Below are 15671 nucleotides of genomic sequence, written 5' to 3' on the forward strand. Positions count from 1 at the left end.
TCGTTTACACGTATTCAGCATCCACACAAACGCCTTAAAACAAATCATTTTATTGAATGAAACCAGATGCTTCCACTGTTGACAATCAAATTCAGTTCATCATCTCAAAGATGGATGTATTGCTTATGAAGCATTGGTCACGCAAAACAAACATACAACACTGTACTACTGCACAGCATACTTCTGAGAGCTACAATATGTTACATGAATCAGCAGGAACCAGCCTTAAGAATGATGATGATAACCTTTAAACATCATGATTCATGACACAATGCTGCCTCTGTTCGTGGCTGTCAGGTACCATACACCTCATGAGAACCAGGCTAGCCTCCCAGGAGGTGAACCCCAGAACAGGACAGAGCTCATGACCTTACGGGCGAGGGGTCTTCTCAGTTTCTGTTCATAAGGTGAAAAAGTGCTTTATCACTTGTCATCCCCAGCCATCAGGATACACTTCCTGACTGGGACTCTTTCTGTTGAAGTTTCAGGATCAGCTCCAGCAGGTTCATCTGCATTGTTAGCTCCTGAAAGGAGGAAAGGAAACACGGAAGGAAACATAAAACCTCGGAGCCATTACAGTTGGAACATGCACATCGCCACCTGCTGGACGTTTGTCCAAACTGCAGTCCCATCTCAATATCTGATTATCCAGATGCTGGGATGTCTGTTGAGAGGAGCAGTACAGTTTTGTAGCTCGGTTGTCTATCTTAAACTAGTTTTAAACTTGCTTTTGATTTGGCATAAATTCATTGCCTAGCCTGAATGGAACTGGTGCTGAGATGTATTGGCACAATTACATGGCACCATCACTTAGAGCCTAAGTCTAAGGCTGTATCATGGACATTCACCTGAGGGTTTGTTGTAATGTAGAAACCAGGGACACCAGCCTTCTCGAGTGTGTTCTGCTGGTCTATCACCTTCTGGTCCATCTCAGCTACAATCTTCTCATCCATCATCCTTTGCTCCTCTCGAACTCGAATATCTAGAGCCTGATGGAAATGAAGGACATTGAGAGCAATTCAAATGGTATGAAACTTATTTTGAATCTTCAGCACATTCATGGTTGTAAATTCCATACCTCTGTTTCCCCTAGTTGGTTTGCTTTCAGAACAGCCATGTTGTGAGACTTGCAAACTTGCAGGGCCTCTTTATGTTTACGTGCCAGATCTTGCTTCAGAGCTAAGCCCAATAGAAAAAACAGGTTCAGAAAACAAGTTGACGTAGGTTTCCTTGGTCATTGAAGAAAGTGGATTACGTTGCATCACAATAGCCTATAAACGAGACAAACCGGCCGACCACCAGTAAAGAAATCTTTAAACAGGACCGTGCAGGTGACACAGACATACCACGATGCTCCCCATGAATCTTCTGTCTCTGGTTGTACAGATTCCTCTCTGTCAAGTGCTGGATGTCTAGGAGTCCCTGTACTATCTCGTAGACTGTTCCATCTATCAGAGCTAGAGCTAGGTCACTCAGTGTGGTGTAAGACAGGCGTTGTTGGAATGAGCTAGACGTGGGGGAAAAAAGGACATACATTTGCAGGTTCAGTACATGGCGTTGATTTTTTAATACAATGGCATCGTCAATGCTGGCAGCTAACGTTTTACATCTGAGAGCTCTAGATACACACCTCGGCAAATCTTTAACAAGAGTTTGTAGTTCAGATAGTAAGAAGTAATGTCTCTCTTGTTGCTTTGTCGAGTCAGTCTGTTCGTCATAGACGCCGGGATAACCGTCCATGTCTACAATATATAGGTAGCCTATGCGGTAGTTACATATTTATAGTTGAAGCTAAAGCAGCACGGATAACTCAAAATATGTATTTCTGTACTGGTCGCATCTGTGTCGTAGCGTCGCATATGATGCACCAGAGGACCCTAAACAATGAAACTAGCTGTCTTAAAGATGCCTGTCCGTAATCATCATCAATCGTTTTCTTCATCATCCAGCAGAATATCGCCACCAGATGGCGTCCACTTCCAATATATCACCCGCTGTTTATTTTAGTTGGTCGTGTTACATGGTGAGCAGCTGTTGCGTACAGTTTTACTTTCATAATAAACAATAAAAGCTTACTGGTCAATAAAGGTAAATATAGTTTGACCCGTAAGAGATCAAGACAAGCAGAGTCATTATTACATTCTGTTAACTGATTTATACATTAAATTGGGTTATCTTCAAAAATCGGATTTTGTCACTGCCAAACTTATTTTTACGCCCAATGTGGATGTAAGCCATTAGAATCACATAGATTGATAACCACCAAGACCAGTGAAAGATGAGTCTAACACAGTCGGCTACGTATCTTATGGGTAGGCTGCACTACGCGCCCTGACGCGCTGAAGGTGCCAGAGATGAACAACTCTAGCTGATGAGGGTACTGTTGTAAGGATCGCGGATGGACAGCTGAAAGGAATTGGAAACATATCATCCTCTTTAAAAAATGGCCAAAAATACTTCTCTTTATTTTCGTATTGTAGAGGGCAGAAACCTGTCAGCAAAAGACGTGTAAGTACAACACTTAATTGACATAAACCACAGACTTGCTCCACTCTTTTAATTACAAAGATGACAAGATATTTCTGTGAGATCTAGGCTAGTATTGCACATCAGATCACATGCAGCCTAAGAGGCACAGAGCTGTAAATGACAACTGATTCGTATCGCCTAACCGTTTTTATGCATTTCTATATTTGGTTGATTTCATTTTTATGAGACTTTTTTCAGGAGTTTTGGCATGCTTAGGCTCTAAGCCCATAACTACATTTATGCATTTAGCAGACGCTGTTATCCAAAGCGACGTCCAAGAGAGTGCAACTACATGTAAAACCTTTACAGGTGGTTTTGTAAATTTAGAGAAAAACTGAGCCAATTTTGTTGTGATCTCATCTTTTTAAGATCGGGGACCAGTGACCCATACTGCATTGTGAAAGTTGACAATGAAGTTGTGGCCAGGTGCGTATGACCATCCTTCATTACACTGAACTATAACGCGCTAGAGTTGTTATATGCTTTGACAGTAAATGACAGGCACTGTAGTTAAACACTGTATCATGATTATTTGTTCTCTGACTGACATGCATTGAGTACGGTTTGTCTTTCAGTGCTGCTACTTGTTTTTAAGTCATAATCATAACATTTACTTAATACAATAGAATCTATTTCGATCAGTGATATCACTGTCTTTTTATGCTGATGCTGATGCTGATGAGGAGAGTGTTAGCTGTTGTGACTGTTGTTCTCCCCAGTCTTGCAACGAGGCAAGCCATGCTAGTGTGTAGGTAACCACGGTAGCGATGATCACAGTATGAGAACCTTAAGCACCATAAACCTGATACAGGACTGGCCTTTAAGACACCCCGCAGGTAACCATGGAGAGGGGGCATAAATTATTGCAGGGAGCTTCCGTTCTTGACAGGGAAAATAATGAAAGCCCTGGTACGTAGTAGGGGGTGATGTTCATGCTCGGCACCACTCCACATAACAAGTGTAATCTGTTTGTTTTCTTGATTGACATTATTGTTTGGTGATTTGCCCCCCCCCGCCATAAAAAGTGAATGGTTTGTGTCAACCTCTCGATTTGTCACCCTGCACAAACTAACTACAATCTATTAGCCTCATAATCTGTATGCCATCCTCTTGAAAGGGGTTAAGGTTTTCAATTCTTCTTATTCTGATATTACAAGTAGTCTGCCATTTGAAAACGACCATATTATTCCTTTACTGTGTTCAACACAAAAGCCCAGAGTCCTTCACATTGAAATATTCACCATGTGAATATACAAACGACATGGGTATTGGTGTGAATAGGACATCAGGGTCTGTTTAAGGATTAGGTGGACCTTCACAACGGTACCCATTTGACCCCTTCACAGGACAGCAACCGTGTGGAAGAACCTCAACCCTTTCTGGGGTGAAGAATACACCCTCCACCTGCCTATGGGGTTCCACACGCTGTCCTTCTACGTCATGGATGAAGATACGATTGGGTAAGACCACCCTCCTCGGTCAGGGTGATTTCACCTGTGAGGTAGAGAATGTGTTTAGGAGTGCAAGGAGAAAGAAACCAAGCAAGTAAACAAGCATCACGAGGCAGGTAAATCAATCTCTCTCTCTCTCTCTCTCTCTCTCTCTCTCTCTCTCTCTCTCTCTCTCTCTCTCTCTCTCTCTCTCTCTCTCTCTCTCTCTCTCTCTCTCTCTCTCTCTCTCTCTCTCTCTCTCTCTCTCTCTCTCTCTCTCTCTCTCAGCCACGATGATGTCATTGGGAAGCTATCTCTCAGCAAAGAGGCCATCGGATCCCAAGCTAAAGGTATGTCAGATTACCACCAACATGGATTTTGCAATGTACAAATCACTCCCATATTTCCCATATATTGACTACTGTACTCTGGGTGGTATACGAGTGAGGCTAAGTCAAGGGTTAGGAGACTAAAAGGTGACCAGACCAGCAGATTCCCATGACCCCTGAGAAATGTTTCTTAGGGCACCATAGGTCACAGTGATTGAAACGTTGTTTTTAGGTTTTTCCTTTTAGGTCATTTCCTCATGTTTACCTTTCTTTCAGCATGGCTACTCTCGAAGATGCTCGTCTTGTAGACTGTATATCATATCCATGAACTCGACAGTGTTTAAATAATGTTGGTGCTTTATGCGTGTGCTTTTAACAGCACACAAGCCAAACAGCCTATGTGATACTTAGTGTGTCACAGCAGTTGCTTTGTCCCAGTAACAAACTGATCATGCTTTCTGTGTTCAGCTCTGTAGGGCTGCCAACTCTCACTCATTGGCCGAGAGACACACATTTCAACCAGTTCACACGCTCTCACGCCACACATTGTATTTCTCACGCTGAGAAAGCAACGCCAACCAAGTAGTTCTGCTAACGTTGGAAACAGTAATGGACGAGGCGCAGGCACACTGAGTGAAGCAACATAGACTGGTAAACAGCAGTAAAAGCTTGTCTCGGGCGGCGGGGGTGGGGGGGGGGGGGGGGGGGGGGGGGGGGGGGGGGCACCAAATCTCACTCCAAGGTTTCTTGAAAAGTTGGCAGCCCTGTCACTGTGATTCACTGCAACATGTTGCCAGTACCACTGAGTCAAGTCCCTCATACCAACATGGGAAACTTCTGCGTCGGTTGGAAAAAACAAACAAATCTCCTTTCAACCTCCTCTTATCTCTCTGAACTATTAACTTTGCTGTTTTCAAGGCTGTGTTGTTTTTGTTGGTGTGTGTCTCTTTCCATGTGAGCAGGCCTTGACAGCTGGATGAACCTGATTAGGGTGGATCCTGATGAGGAGGTGCAGGGAGAGATTCATCTGGGTCTAGAGCTGCTGAAGGATGCCCAGAGGATTGGCCTGCGTTGTCACTTTATAGAGGCCAGGTAAAGGACATCACTGCATTGATTCAACTTTATTGATCGATGCTTTCATGGAGCCGGATAACTGTCGCAACCACGGAGAGCGTATCCGATTAAGCGAGAAGAATGCTTCTCCGCTGAGTGATAGATTGTGGGTTTTGTAATTGAATCAGCACATGTCACAATGCTCGCCAGTCGATGTGTGATTGTTGTGGCCTTGAGTTGTAAAGTAAACAGATGTCCACGCCAGCAGACTGCGCTGAATCACAGGGAGCGGACTAGGAGAAGCTAAGCTAATTTATGGAGAAAAGTGCCCCGGAAAGCCATTAAAGAACGAGATGCTGAGAGCAGGTTCCCAAGCGGCCATCGGAAACACAGCTCATTGCTCTGAGAGCATGGCAGCGTTCCAGCCTGACTGCTTCTGTGGAGTTTGAATCAACAGTGTTTAGACCGTTTTGAAGAGGGTCTCCAACGAGATTTGGCCCGCACTCCACAATGCCATAAGTTTAGGAGATCCGAGGAGATTTCCCTCCTAAGATGCTGAACAAAGTCCCACCAGTTAGCCTGTGCATTTTGTGAGATAAGAAGAAAATGAGTGGCTTTACACTGTCTTGACTATGTGGCGCAGAAACCTTCTTGTTTATAGTTTGGATTGAAAAACAGTGATCTCGAGAACCGGATTTGAGGCTGAATGTCATTAAGACCTCTACAGTAAGGCCTTCTCTGTGCTATGTCACCGTAGCGTGGGTCTCTGTGACAGAACCGGTCCCAGAGGGCGGGGGCAGTGACGTCACCTTCGCCTGCAGGCCTCCTGCCCACAATGGCAGCTCTTTACTGAGTCATTTTCACTGTCTCACCTCACACACTCCCCCATCTGCGGTCTGGTCTGTCCTCCCTCTCACCCCCTGGCTCGGTGCTAATGAGCCTGTCAGTCAGGGAACAGTCTCCAGTCTGTTCAAAAAGACTGGCTCGAATACAACTTCAAATCAGATGGAGAATAGGGGGTAAAAGCATGGGAAATGAATTCACTACTAAAAAACTGCAGTATAAGATATAACGAGAGCTTATCATGGTTCCAAGACATGTCTGGTTTGTGTGTGACCCAACAGAGACCTGGCTCCACGGGATATCTCTGGCACCTCTGACCCCTTTGCCAGAATCCTCTTCAACAACCACAGTGCGGAGACCTCTGTGAGTAGCGGGGCTCGACAAAAAAGTCGAAAGTCCCATTTTTACGACAACACTCTGCTCATGTGAAGGTTTTTCTGTGTGTGTGTGTGTCTTGTGTTTTTGAAGATCATCAAGAAGACCCGGTTCCCACACTGGGGGGAGACTCTGGAGTTGGAGCTGGAGATGGAGGAGCTGACTGAAGGAGGGATCGTCACTCTGGAAGTCTGGGACTGGGACATGGTGGGGAAGAATGACTTCCTGGGCAAGGTGACCACTCTGTTATTTATTCCTAATCTCTCCCCGCGAAAAATGTGTGTGAGCTCTGCGTGTCGGACTCTCAGGTTCTGAAGTTCTAGTCTCAGTTGGATATTGTCCCCCCCCCCCCCCCCCCAAACAGGTGGAAATCCCTTTTGCGTGTCTGCTTAAAACACCTTTGCTGCAGGGTTGGTTTCGCCTGCTACCCCTGGGAAACGACGACGACGACGCTGGGTAAGGACAACGCGTCAACATGTTTGTGTCTGAAAGGCCTAGAAAAGAAAAGACAACAAAAAGATAAGGGAAAATTGAGGAAAAGTACAAAACACCTCCTCTTCCTTCTCCTCCATGACCTTCTTTCTTCCCCGAGGGGGTTACTAGCCTTCATCTGTTCTCCCTCTCCAGAGCTGCACAGTTTAGAAAGGTTTGAACTTACAGCGCATCCGCACAAACTGATTAGTTCGAAGCCGTGATAGCAGCTCTGTCGCTGCATGGATGACAATCTGTACACAGAGGTTCATTAGCAAGTGACTCATAGTTTCAGGATGGTGTTTATGTAGGAGACGACGCTATACAGTCAGAGAGGAGCTCAGATGTCTGCAGTATGGCCGGGGGGGGGGGGGGGGGGAGTGGGGGGAGGGGAGGAGGGGGGGGGGAGGGGGGGGGGGGAGGGGGGGTAAGGGAACGGAATGACAGCGTGGGCTTGGCTCACATCACACTGGACGTGTCTCTGTGTGGTGTGGAGTTCCTCTGGCCCCAGGCAGTGAGGGCACAGCACCGTGAGGGCCAAACATCAAGCCCTCGACACAAGCACTTGGGCCTCTACCTGACCTGTGTGTGTGTGTGCACGTGTGTTTGTGTTTGTGTGGTGTGTCTATGTGTGTGTGTGTGTCCACGACTCAGAGGCAAGCTGGGTGCTCTGCGTCTGAAGGTTCGCCTGGTGGAGGACAGGATCCTGCCCTCCCTGTACTACCAGCCTCTGCTGGACCTGCTGGTGGAGTCAGTCATCTCCCCTGCGGAGGTGAGCGGGTAACCCCGCTCCGGGATTCACTAAAGCTGAGAGAGGCGGTGCGGATCTGCTGTCACGTCTTTTATGTGTTTGAATCTTACTTGGAAGACCAGCGCAAAACTGCCCACTCAAAGGCTCCTACACAAGCTACACTGTGCTACTGAGTTTAATGGTTATTGTTGATCTGTCATTCGTTAAATGACAAAGTATGAATCGAGGGAGACTGCATGCAAATTCATTTCCGAACATAGGTATAGGGCTGTATACGTGTGTTTCTTAGAATGTGCGCCCTCAGGATCAGACTTCCTGTGTCACTTCCTGTGTCTGCTTCACATCGCTGCTCCCTGTTTCCTCTTCACCTGTTTCTGCCACGTGTCTGAAGGTGGAGGACCACAGTCCTCTGACCATGCTGGAGGAAGTGACCACGGTGGAGAGCAGGCAGGATGTGGCCATGACTCTGGTAAAGATCTACCTGGGCCAGGGGCTGGTGGTGCCCTTCCTGGACTACCTCAACATTCGCGAGGTCAACCACACCTGTAAGACATGCTGTCTGGGCCGGTCACGGTGTAAGGCTTAGCAAAGCTAAGAAAAAAGGCTAGCATTGCTTTAGAAAAGGTCTTTTTTTGTAATCTAGATTAGACTGGATAATTGTCACTGAAACTCTTTGAAACGCATGTATGCACACGGACGCACACCCCCACACACACTCACACCGACTCACACACACAGCTCGTGTGTTAGTCAGAGTGAAGGAGAGCGCTGAGACATCACCTGCTGCAGCTCCCCAGTGCTCCCCAGAGGCTTCACCTAAGCGTTGCTGGTATTTAACTCTGACTTGACGCTTGTTTTCTAATCGCTGCCCTCCTCGGCTATGTGGGTGCCGACCGCCCTCGGCCTCTATATTTATCAGACGTCCGCCAATTATTCACTCTGCCAGTCATTTCACAAGTTCTGGGTGTTCATCAATTATGTTTTGGTACCGCCGCCCCCCACCCCCTCCACCACCCCCTCCCCGAACGAATTCATAGGTAGTTCTGTTGTGGTTGGCGGTGTTTGTTCGTGTGGTTTGAGATAACAAGCAAAGTGCCTAAGTTTCCATAGCAACTCCACACGATCCAAACAGGAGCTGGTTGATCACAAGATCAAAATAGACACTGGGGAGCAGCAAGGCATTAAAGCAGGCCACACAGACCAAGTAGAAAACACAAGACAGAGCTGCTGTCTACAGTGTTCAGAAGACACTTTGAGTTATCCAGTGTTTGTCCCCTACTGTATTGATGGTTTTAGTCCCCTAGTCCCCTAATGTGTCCACTAACAGTCGACAACCTCAACAGGAAGGTCATACCGCCATTTAAATATGAGTGTTTTCCCATAAAAGGATTACGGTAGCTGGGTTGGACCCAGGGCCATGAAAGAACAGCATAGTGTCACTTAAAAACAAGCGTTACTTATTGGAATACTAACATTAGTACTCTCTCTAGTAGTCTCTCCTCTCTCTTGGTGAAGACGTGTCACTTTCTCGAAAACTCCTGTTTTTCTCCTCATGTTTCACCCCCCCCTTCCAGCGGATCCAAACACCCTGTTTCGCTCAAACTCCCTGGCGTCCAAAGCCATGGAGCAGTTTATGAAGGTAACCCGCCGTTTCCCTGAGTGTATTGGCATGCTTTCCTCTTCCACTGGACGCTGCACCACAGACGACAGCTCGCTGTGCTCCTTGCAGGGTGTGGGGATGCTGTACCTGCACGAGGTCTTGAAGCCCATCATCAACCGCATCTTCGACGACAAGAAGTACATCGAACTGGACCCGTGTAAGATCGACCTAAACAGAACCAGGTAGGTTAACTGTGGTTGTCTAAAAATGGATACTATTATGTTTCACAGCATACTTTGTCTCCTGAATCCCTCGTCTTCCTCTAAGGTCATTTACCACAGCTTAACCACAACCATAAATCACTAGGGATCCAATGTGCGTAAGACAACAAGACAATGCAGTCATCATAGAAAACACTAATGAGACCATTCTAGAAGACTTTACACTGCAGTTTTCTGTGAGTCAGAGAGATTACATCAACACCAAGGGACGAAAAAGAAACGTAAAAATGGGGGAGAAGATTGTTGCTTGGCGACTAGAGAAACCCCCTGGGATGTCTATATGTGACATGGAGATAGGATTCGGCCCCCACAACTGTGTCTGTGCCTGCCTAGACTTGACCTGCTATCTGGCTGATCGCACCTCTCCCTAGACCACACCTGCCGATCGCCGCACCACTAACCCATGTCAAAGGATTCATCAAATACATACATCCAGTGGCACGGCATGTTGTTGCATTGAGCCATCCAGAAAAGATGCGTTGCAGTGCTTAACATTCTCCCAATCACAGTGTTCTCATCGCCTCCAGAAGGCTGAAACCCACAATCCCAAGGGGGAATGACTAGCTTTGTTTAAAGATCAGAGACCTCCCACATGTTCACGATTTTCCTTTTGGTTCTCCTAAAGGCGGATCTCCTTCAAAGGGGCGGTGTCGGAGGCGGAGGTGCGCGAGAGCAGCGTGGAGATGCTGCAGGGTTACCTGGCCAACATCGTCGAGTCCATTGTCAGCTCCGTGGCTCAGTGCCCTCCGGTCATGAGGGTGGCCTTCAAGCAGCTCCACAAGAGGGTGGAGGAGCAGTTCCCCGAACCCCAGAACGAGGTGAGCCTCCCCACAGTCAGAGGTCAGAGGTCAAGAGCTCGGAGGCTGAATCAGAGACGCGCGCTGATGAGTACCGGAGGAACGGTTTCGTAATCACAATCAGCCGCTGGAGAATCAGCGTGTTGATTGCTTCTGTCTTACATGTGTTTCCCTACTCCTTCAGGATGTGAAGTATCTGGCCATTAGCGGCTTCTTCTTCCTGCGTTTCTTTGCCCCCGCCATTCTCACGCCGAAACTCTTCCACCTGAGGGACCAACACGCGGACACTCGCACCAGCAGGACACTCTTACTGTTGGCCAAGGTACGCACACACACACCAGCGCGCGCCGACACACACATTTTTCAAGTTTCTGTGTTTGTGACTAGGGAGGGTGTGTGTGGATGTGTGTGTGCGCATACCCAGTTTTTGTACCGGTGCGTGTCTGTGTAAGACCACATGGTTCAACAGCCAGTAATCCAGCTTTGTGCAGCTGACTGTTGCTGTCCATGGTGCTGAAGTCCTGTTGCCATGGGTCCTTCACAGAGAACAGTCTATTTTTACCTCTGGTGCCCGTGCGCATGGCCAGGCTGTGGTTCAAAGCGGAGCATCACAGGGGAGTAGGGAGAGGGGCTTCCTCTGCACCCAGGGCCAGGTGTGGGCAGGACAAAGAGGGAGCTAGCCTGCCGCGGGGGCCTGTTTGAGCTCACACAGAGAGACTGAGAGAGAAAGACTGAGAGAGAGAGAGAGAGAGAGAGAGAGAAAGAGAGAGAGAGCGACAGAGAGCGACAGAGAGCAAGAGAGCGCTCGTGACTGACAGTCTGAGTGTCCAGATACCGAAAGCGCGCACGGAAAAAATTCTACCGTCATTTACCGCGAGGTTAAGCACCTGTCAGCGCAGGGAATGGGGTTTGTGTTCCTGTGTCAGGAACTCGTGTGCACAGAGAGAGCGTGAACTGTGCGTGTCTGTCAGGCTGTGCAGAGTGTGGGGAACCTGGGCCTCCAGCTGGGTCACGGCAAGGAGCAGTGGATGGCTCCCCTCCATCCCATCATCCTTTGCAGCGTGGCCTCGGTGAAAGACTTCCTGGACAAGCTCATCGACATCGACCACGACAGCGGTAAGAGGGAATCTTGGGGACTGTGTTTATTCTCAAGACCCCTGTTGAAAGCAAGCTAACAGTGACCCATTGATACCAGTGATACCCCCCTCTCTATCAGTCTACCTACTGGTGGTAAACAGTGCAGCTTGGCTGGGCTCCTAACTATCCAGGTGCTAACCAGGTGCCAGTGTGGCAGGTCCCAGTCATTACTGGAATCAGTTGGAACAATGGCCTTCTGGTGAAATATTCATAGCCATCTGGGAGCCGATAGGGGGGGCTACGGGTAGAGCGGAGTTGGCTGGCCGTTGGAGTGTGGAGTTTGCTGCCACCCCCGTTCCCGTCACACCCGTCACCCACTATGTCCTCTCGTCACGTGTCACCTGGCCTGTTGTTGCCATACATATTATCCCTGTGACATATCAGGTTCTAATCTCCATATGTCATCTCACCGACCTGGTTCCCCCACTCAAAGGCCAGTTTGACATTTAATGCTTAAGAGGGATTTGTCATGCTGCATTGGACTCCTTGTTCCATCGGTGTGTAGGTGGTCAGAACATGATGAGGGGGATAAGACACCCAGCCACAGCCGGGGGGACTGGAGGAGGACATGGTATTCAACCAAGTTTACTCCCGACAACAACACCGCTATGGCGCCACCTTGTGTTCACACAAACTAAAAGGACACTCCCCCCCCCCCCCCCCCCGCCCCCCCCGCGTTTGTCTGATCAACCTTGGGGGGCGGTGGGGTTGTTTTCCTTCTCTCTCGTCCTTCTCCGCAGTGTCCGAGGTTCCCCAGAGAGCCGTGTTCCTGCCCTCGGTCACGGTGAAGGAGGGCTTCCTCCAGAAGCACAAGGCCGAGGGCCCTCAGCTCCTCTCCCGCTTCGCCTTCAAGAAACGCTACTTCTGGCTGACCAGCGAGACCCTGTCCTACGCCAAGACTCCCGACTGGCAGGTGGGGACGCGTGACGATGCCATGGCGTCACAGAGGAGACAGACGTGACGAGCTTAGAGTTGTGTGTCCCCCTCACTGGGACTCGTTATTAGCAGGCATTATGCTCTCTGATGAAGAACTGGTTCCTGCGCTGCCTTCAAAGAGTGTTTGATCGTCATCCTGCCTCGTGAAAAGAGGAAGCGTTTTAATCATCCTTCAGTCTAATTTATTTGTATTTCACACCATGTGAAAACATCATTAGAGGAGAGGTTATTATCATGTGATGCTAGTCCAGATAATAAGCGTGAGAGAGAGAGAGAGATAGAGGGAGAGAGACAGAGAGACAAAGAGAGACAAAGAAGGAGAGAGAGTGTAGCCTAAGGAAATTAATTGCCGCCACCAGGTCCCAGAGCCCAGAGCTAGACAAAAAGAGAGTGATAGTGAGAGAGAGACAGTGAGAGAGAGACAGACAGTGAGAGAGAGAGACAGTAAGAGAGAGACAGAGAGAGAGACAGAGACAGACAGTGAGAGAGACAGAGAGACAGAGAGAGACAGAGACAGAGAGAGGGAGAGAGGGAGAGAGAGAGACAGAGAGAGGGAGATGAGGAAGAGAGCCAAGGCGGTGAGAGGCTCTCTTTGAGCTGGCTCCATCCTTTGTGTTCTAGGAATAAAGGCCAGGTTAATTGAAAGCTGGATATTCATGCTAACATTGCAAATCAGACTGTGGACAATATCCCTGGCCCTCCTCGCCCCTCTCGCTGTGCGTCAGCTCCACGGGCCGAAATGGGCCGCCGACAGAAGAGGCTGATTTACACATTAAAGCAGCTTTCCCACCATGTTCCCTCCACCCAGGCCCTCACGTTTCTCCTCATCTCCTCTCTCAGACCTGTCCTTTGCACAAACATTGTTGCACATCATTGCATTGGTGCCGTGCTCTTTAAAGTTTTTCGGAAATCCGAAAGGAGCATTGCGTCCTTTCGGGAGGCGATGGACACTGAGCCGTGCTGCGTGTGTTGCAGGTGCGATCCTCCATCGCCATCCAACGCGTGGTTGCCGTGGAGAGGGTGGACGAGAACGCCTTCCAGCAACAGAACGTGATGCAGGTCGTCACCCAGGACAACGACGGGCAGCTGCACCCCATGTACATCCAGTGCAAGGTACAGTCGCTGACCAGACCCCGAGCACAAAGGCACCGCACGGTCACGGACGGCACCTACCGTAGACCGAAAACCGCGTTTCGGCCCGCGGAGGTCGTTCCGTTCTCTGACCTTGTCGTTTTTTTGCGCGCAGAACGTGAATGAGCTGAACCAGTGGCTGTCGGCCATCAGGAAGGCCAGCATCTACAACAAGCGCATGCTGCCCTCCTTCCACCCGGGGGCGCACCGCAGCGGCAAGTGGACCTGCTGCCTCCAGACAGACCGGGCCGGTAACTTCCTGCTCTCCTCCTGGTCTCACCCAATCACATGCCTCCACAAACCACACAGCTCACACCTGTATGCGTCTAAAAGTACGAACCTGCAAACAGTAGCCTACCTGCCATAGCCCCTTACGACCTCACCTCTCCTCGTGGTCCAGCTTTAGGTTGCAGTCGCACCCATTCTGCTGTGACTCTGGGGGACTGGAGCGACCCTCTGGACCCGGATGCGGAGGCCCAGACCATCTACAAACAGCTGCTACAGGGCCGAGATAAGCTCAGGTCAGCTTGGTTACTTCCTGGCTGGGAGGCTGTGATAACCAACTGTTAACACGGCGCAGTTCTTTCAACAGCCACAAGGGGTCTACATTGCAACACGTTCCAAGAGGATACTGCTGATTCTGCTTCGTAAACAGAATGTTGACTGTCAACACTTGCTCAATACACACCATTTAGTTGATAATTTTTATACAAAACAATAATGAATCATCTTAGCTGATAGCAAATCAGTAATTTATTTGATAGTGAGGTGCATGTTGCTGTGATTTCAGTAAACAGTACCTTGAGATGCCGGCCAGCCAGGCCCCGCTAGAGGAGGATGGAGCAGAGTGCAGTGGGCTGGTCCTCAGGCCCAGCCAGGCTGCTGCTGCCAGGCTGCTGGGGGTGATCCTGGACCTGGAGCAGACCCATACCACCTTCCAGTGCCGGGAGAAGGAGGAGGACACTAGCCTAATCCTGACCCCCTGAAGCGGGGAGGCCCCTGGAGCCAGCCTTGGGGGGCTACAGCCTGGGCACCATCCCACCCCAGCCTCAGGGGAGGTCGGGTAAAGGAGTGTCGGGGACCCCAGAAGGCCAAAGGGACCCCAGAAGGCCTCCTTGACTGCTCCACCCCTGCCATGCTTTCAGCATGAATGACCTCCTCCAGAGATGAATTCTTTATGAACGTCAGACAGTGGCTACATGCCCTAACAATGCCACTCTTTGACTGCCCCCCCCCCCCCCCCACACACACACACACAGTGTCAGAAATTAGGCCCTAACATGGCAAAGGCTAGTTTAGGCAGTTGGACCAGACAGGGCCCAAAGTAAGCCTGAAGCTGGGATAGAGTGTGGATGAGGAGGTTTCGTGTCATCCCCGTGATTCTGTCAGCTGTCGAGGAATGTAATGCATGCCCTGCATCAATCATTGTGAAATGTGAAAAAGCTTTTGGTATTCTCAAGTGTTGTACAGGACCTTATTGGAGGATGATTATGCAATCTGCTTTTAGTGCACTCTACCTGAATGTATGCTATTTTGAAATTGCTTTTATCAATGTTTTCTACTCATCTAATTTTATAAATACGTATTCGCCACAACAGCAAAAATGTAGCATAGAGATGATCAGAGGTTTGGTATCATTTTCACAGTGGTATAGCCTATATGAAAAACGAAAGTAGATGCTTTTAAAAAAGTGTCTGACTTGACATAATATGATGCCTCTACTTAAGGCTTATATTTAATAGGGGAAAATTTTTTTGCTGTTGTTTCCATGGGCACCTGAGATTTGAGAGCCTTTGACAAAGCTTCTGTTCGGTGCTACTGCTCTGTTGACTGTTGTGAAGTGGGAAATATTAGGAGAGATATCTGTAACTTTGCAGCAATGTAATATTTTTGGGTAATGTCATGTTCAGTAAGCATTTGCTCTCAGGTTTGTATCTGAAATTGTTGAGGCAGCAGCATTTGACTGAGATGTAATTGCTGCCATTCTTTTATTAATTGTACTTATTGC

At 48.7% G+C, this 15671-nt stretch overlaps 2 protein-coding genes across 2 annotated transcripts; one reads left to right on the forward strand and one right to left on the reverse strand.

Annotated features, from left to right (window-relative positions):
- Positions 1-48: 48 nt before the first annotated feature.
- dgcr6 (DiGeorge syndrome critical region gene 6) lies at positions 49-1858 on the reverse strand. Its single transcript, XM_047048403.1, has 5 exons — positions 1631-1858; positions 1347-1507; positions 1079-1179; positions 849-989; positions 49-524 (listed from the first exon to the last, which is right to left on the reverse strand). Exons 1-5 carry the CDS (start codon positions 1738-1740, stop codon positions 444-446), a joined length of 594 nt encoding a protein of 197 aa, XP_046904359.1. The 5' UTR covers positions 1741-1858; the 3' UTR covers positions 49-443.
- A 561-nt stretch (positions 1859-2419) lies between these two features.
- Positions 2420-14873, forward strand: LOC124486684 (rasGAP-activating-like protein 1). The gene is made up of 20 exons (XM_047048444.1): positions 2420-2508; positions 2899-2955; positions 3876-3989; positions 4248-4309; positions 5251-5380; positions 6466-6547; positions 6653-6793; positions 6924-7015; positions 7685-7802; positions 8173-8326; positions 9356-9420; positions 9511-9623; positions 10288-10480; positions 10644-10781; positions 11431-11575; positions 12337-12509; positions 13508-13645; positions 13779-13914; positions 14064-14184; positions 14454-14873. The coding sequence occupies exons 1-20, from the start codon at positions 2444-2446 to the stop codon at positions 14647-14649; spliced, it is 2433 nt and encodes an 810-aa protein (XP_046904400.1). The 5' UTR covers positions 2420-2443; the 3' UTR covers positions 14650-14873.
- Positions 14874-15671: the final 798 nt, after the last annotated feature.

This window comes from Hypomesus transpacificus, chromosome 24 (genome assembly GCF_021917145.1).
Source record: "Hypomesus transpacificus isolate Combined female chromosome 24, fHypTra1, whole genome shotgun sequence".
Lineage (NCBI taxonomy): Eukaryota > Metazoa > Chordata > Actinopteri > Osmeriformes > Osmeridae > Hypomesus > Hypomesus transpacificus.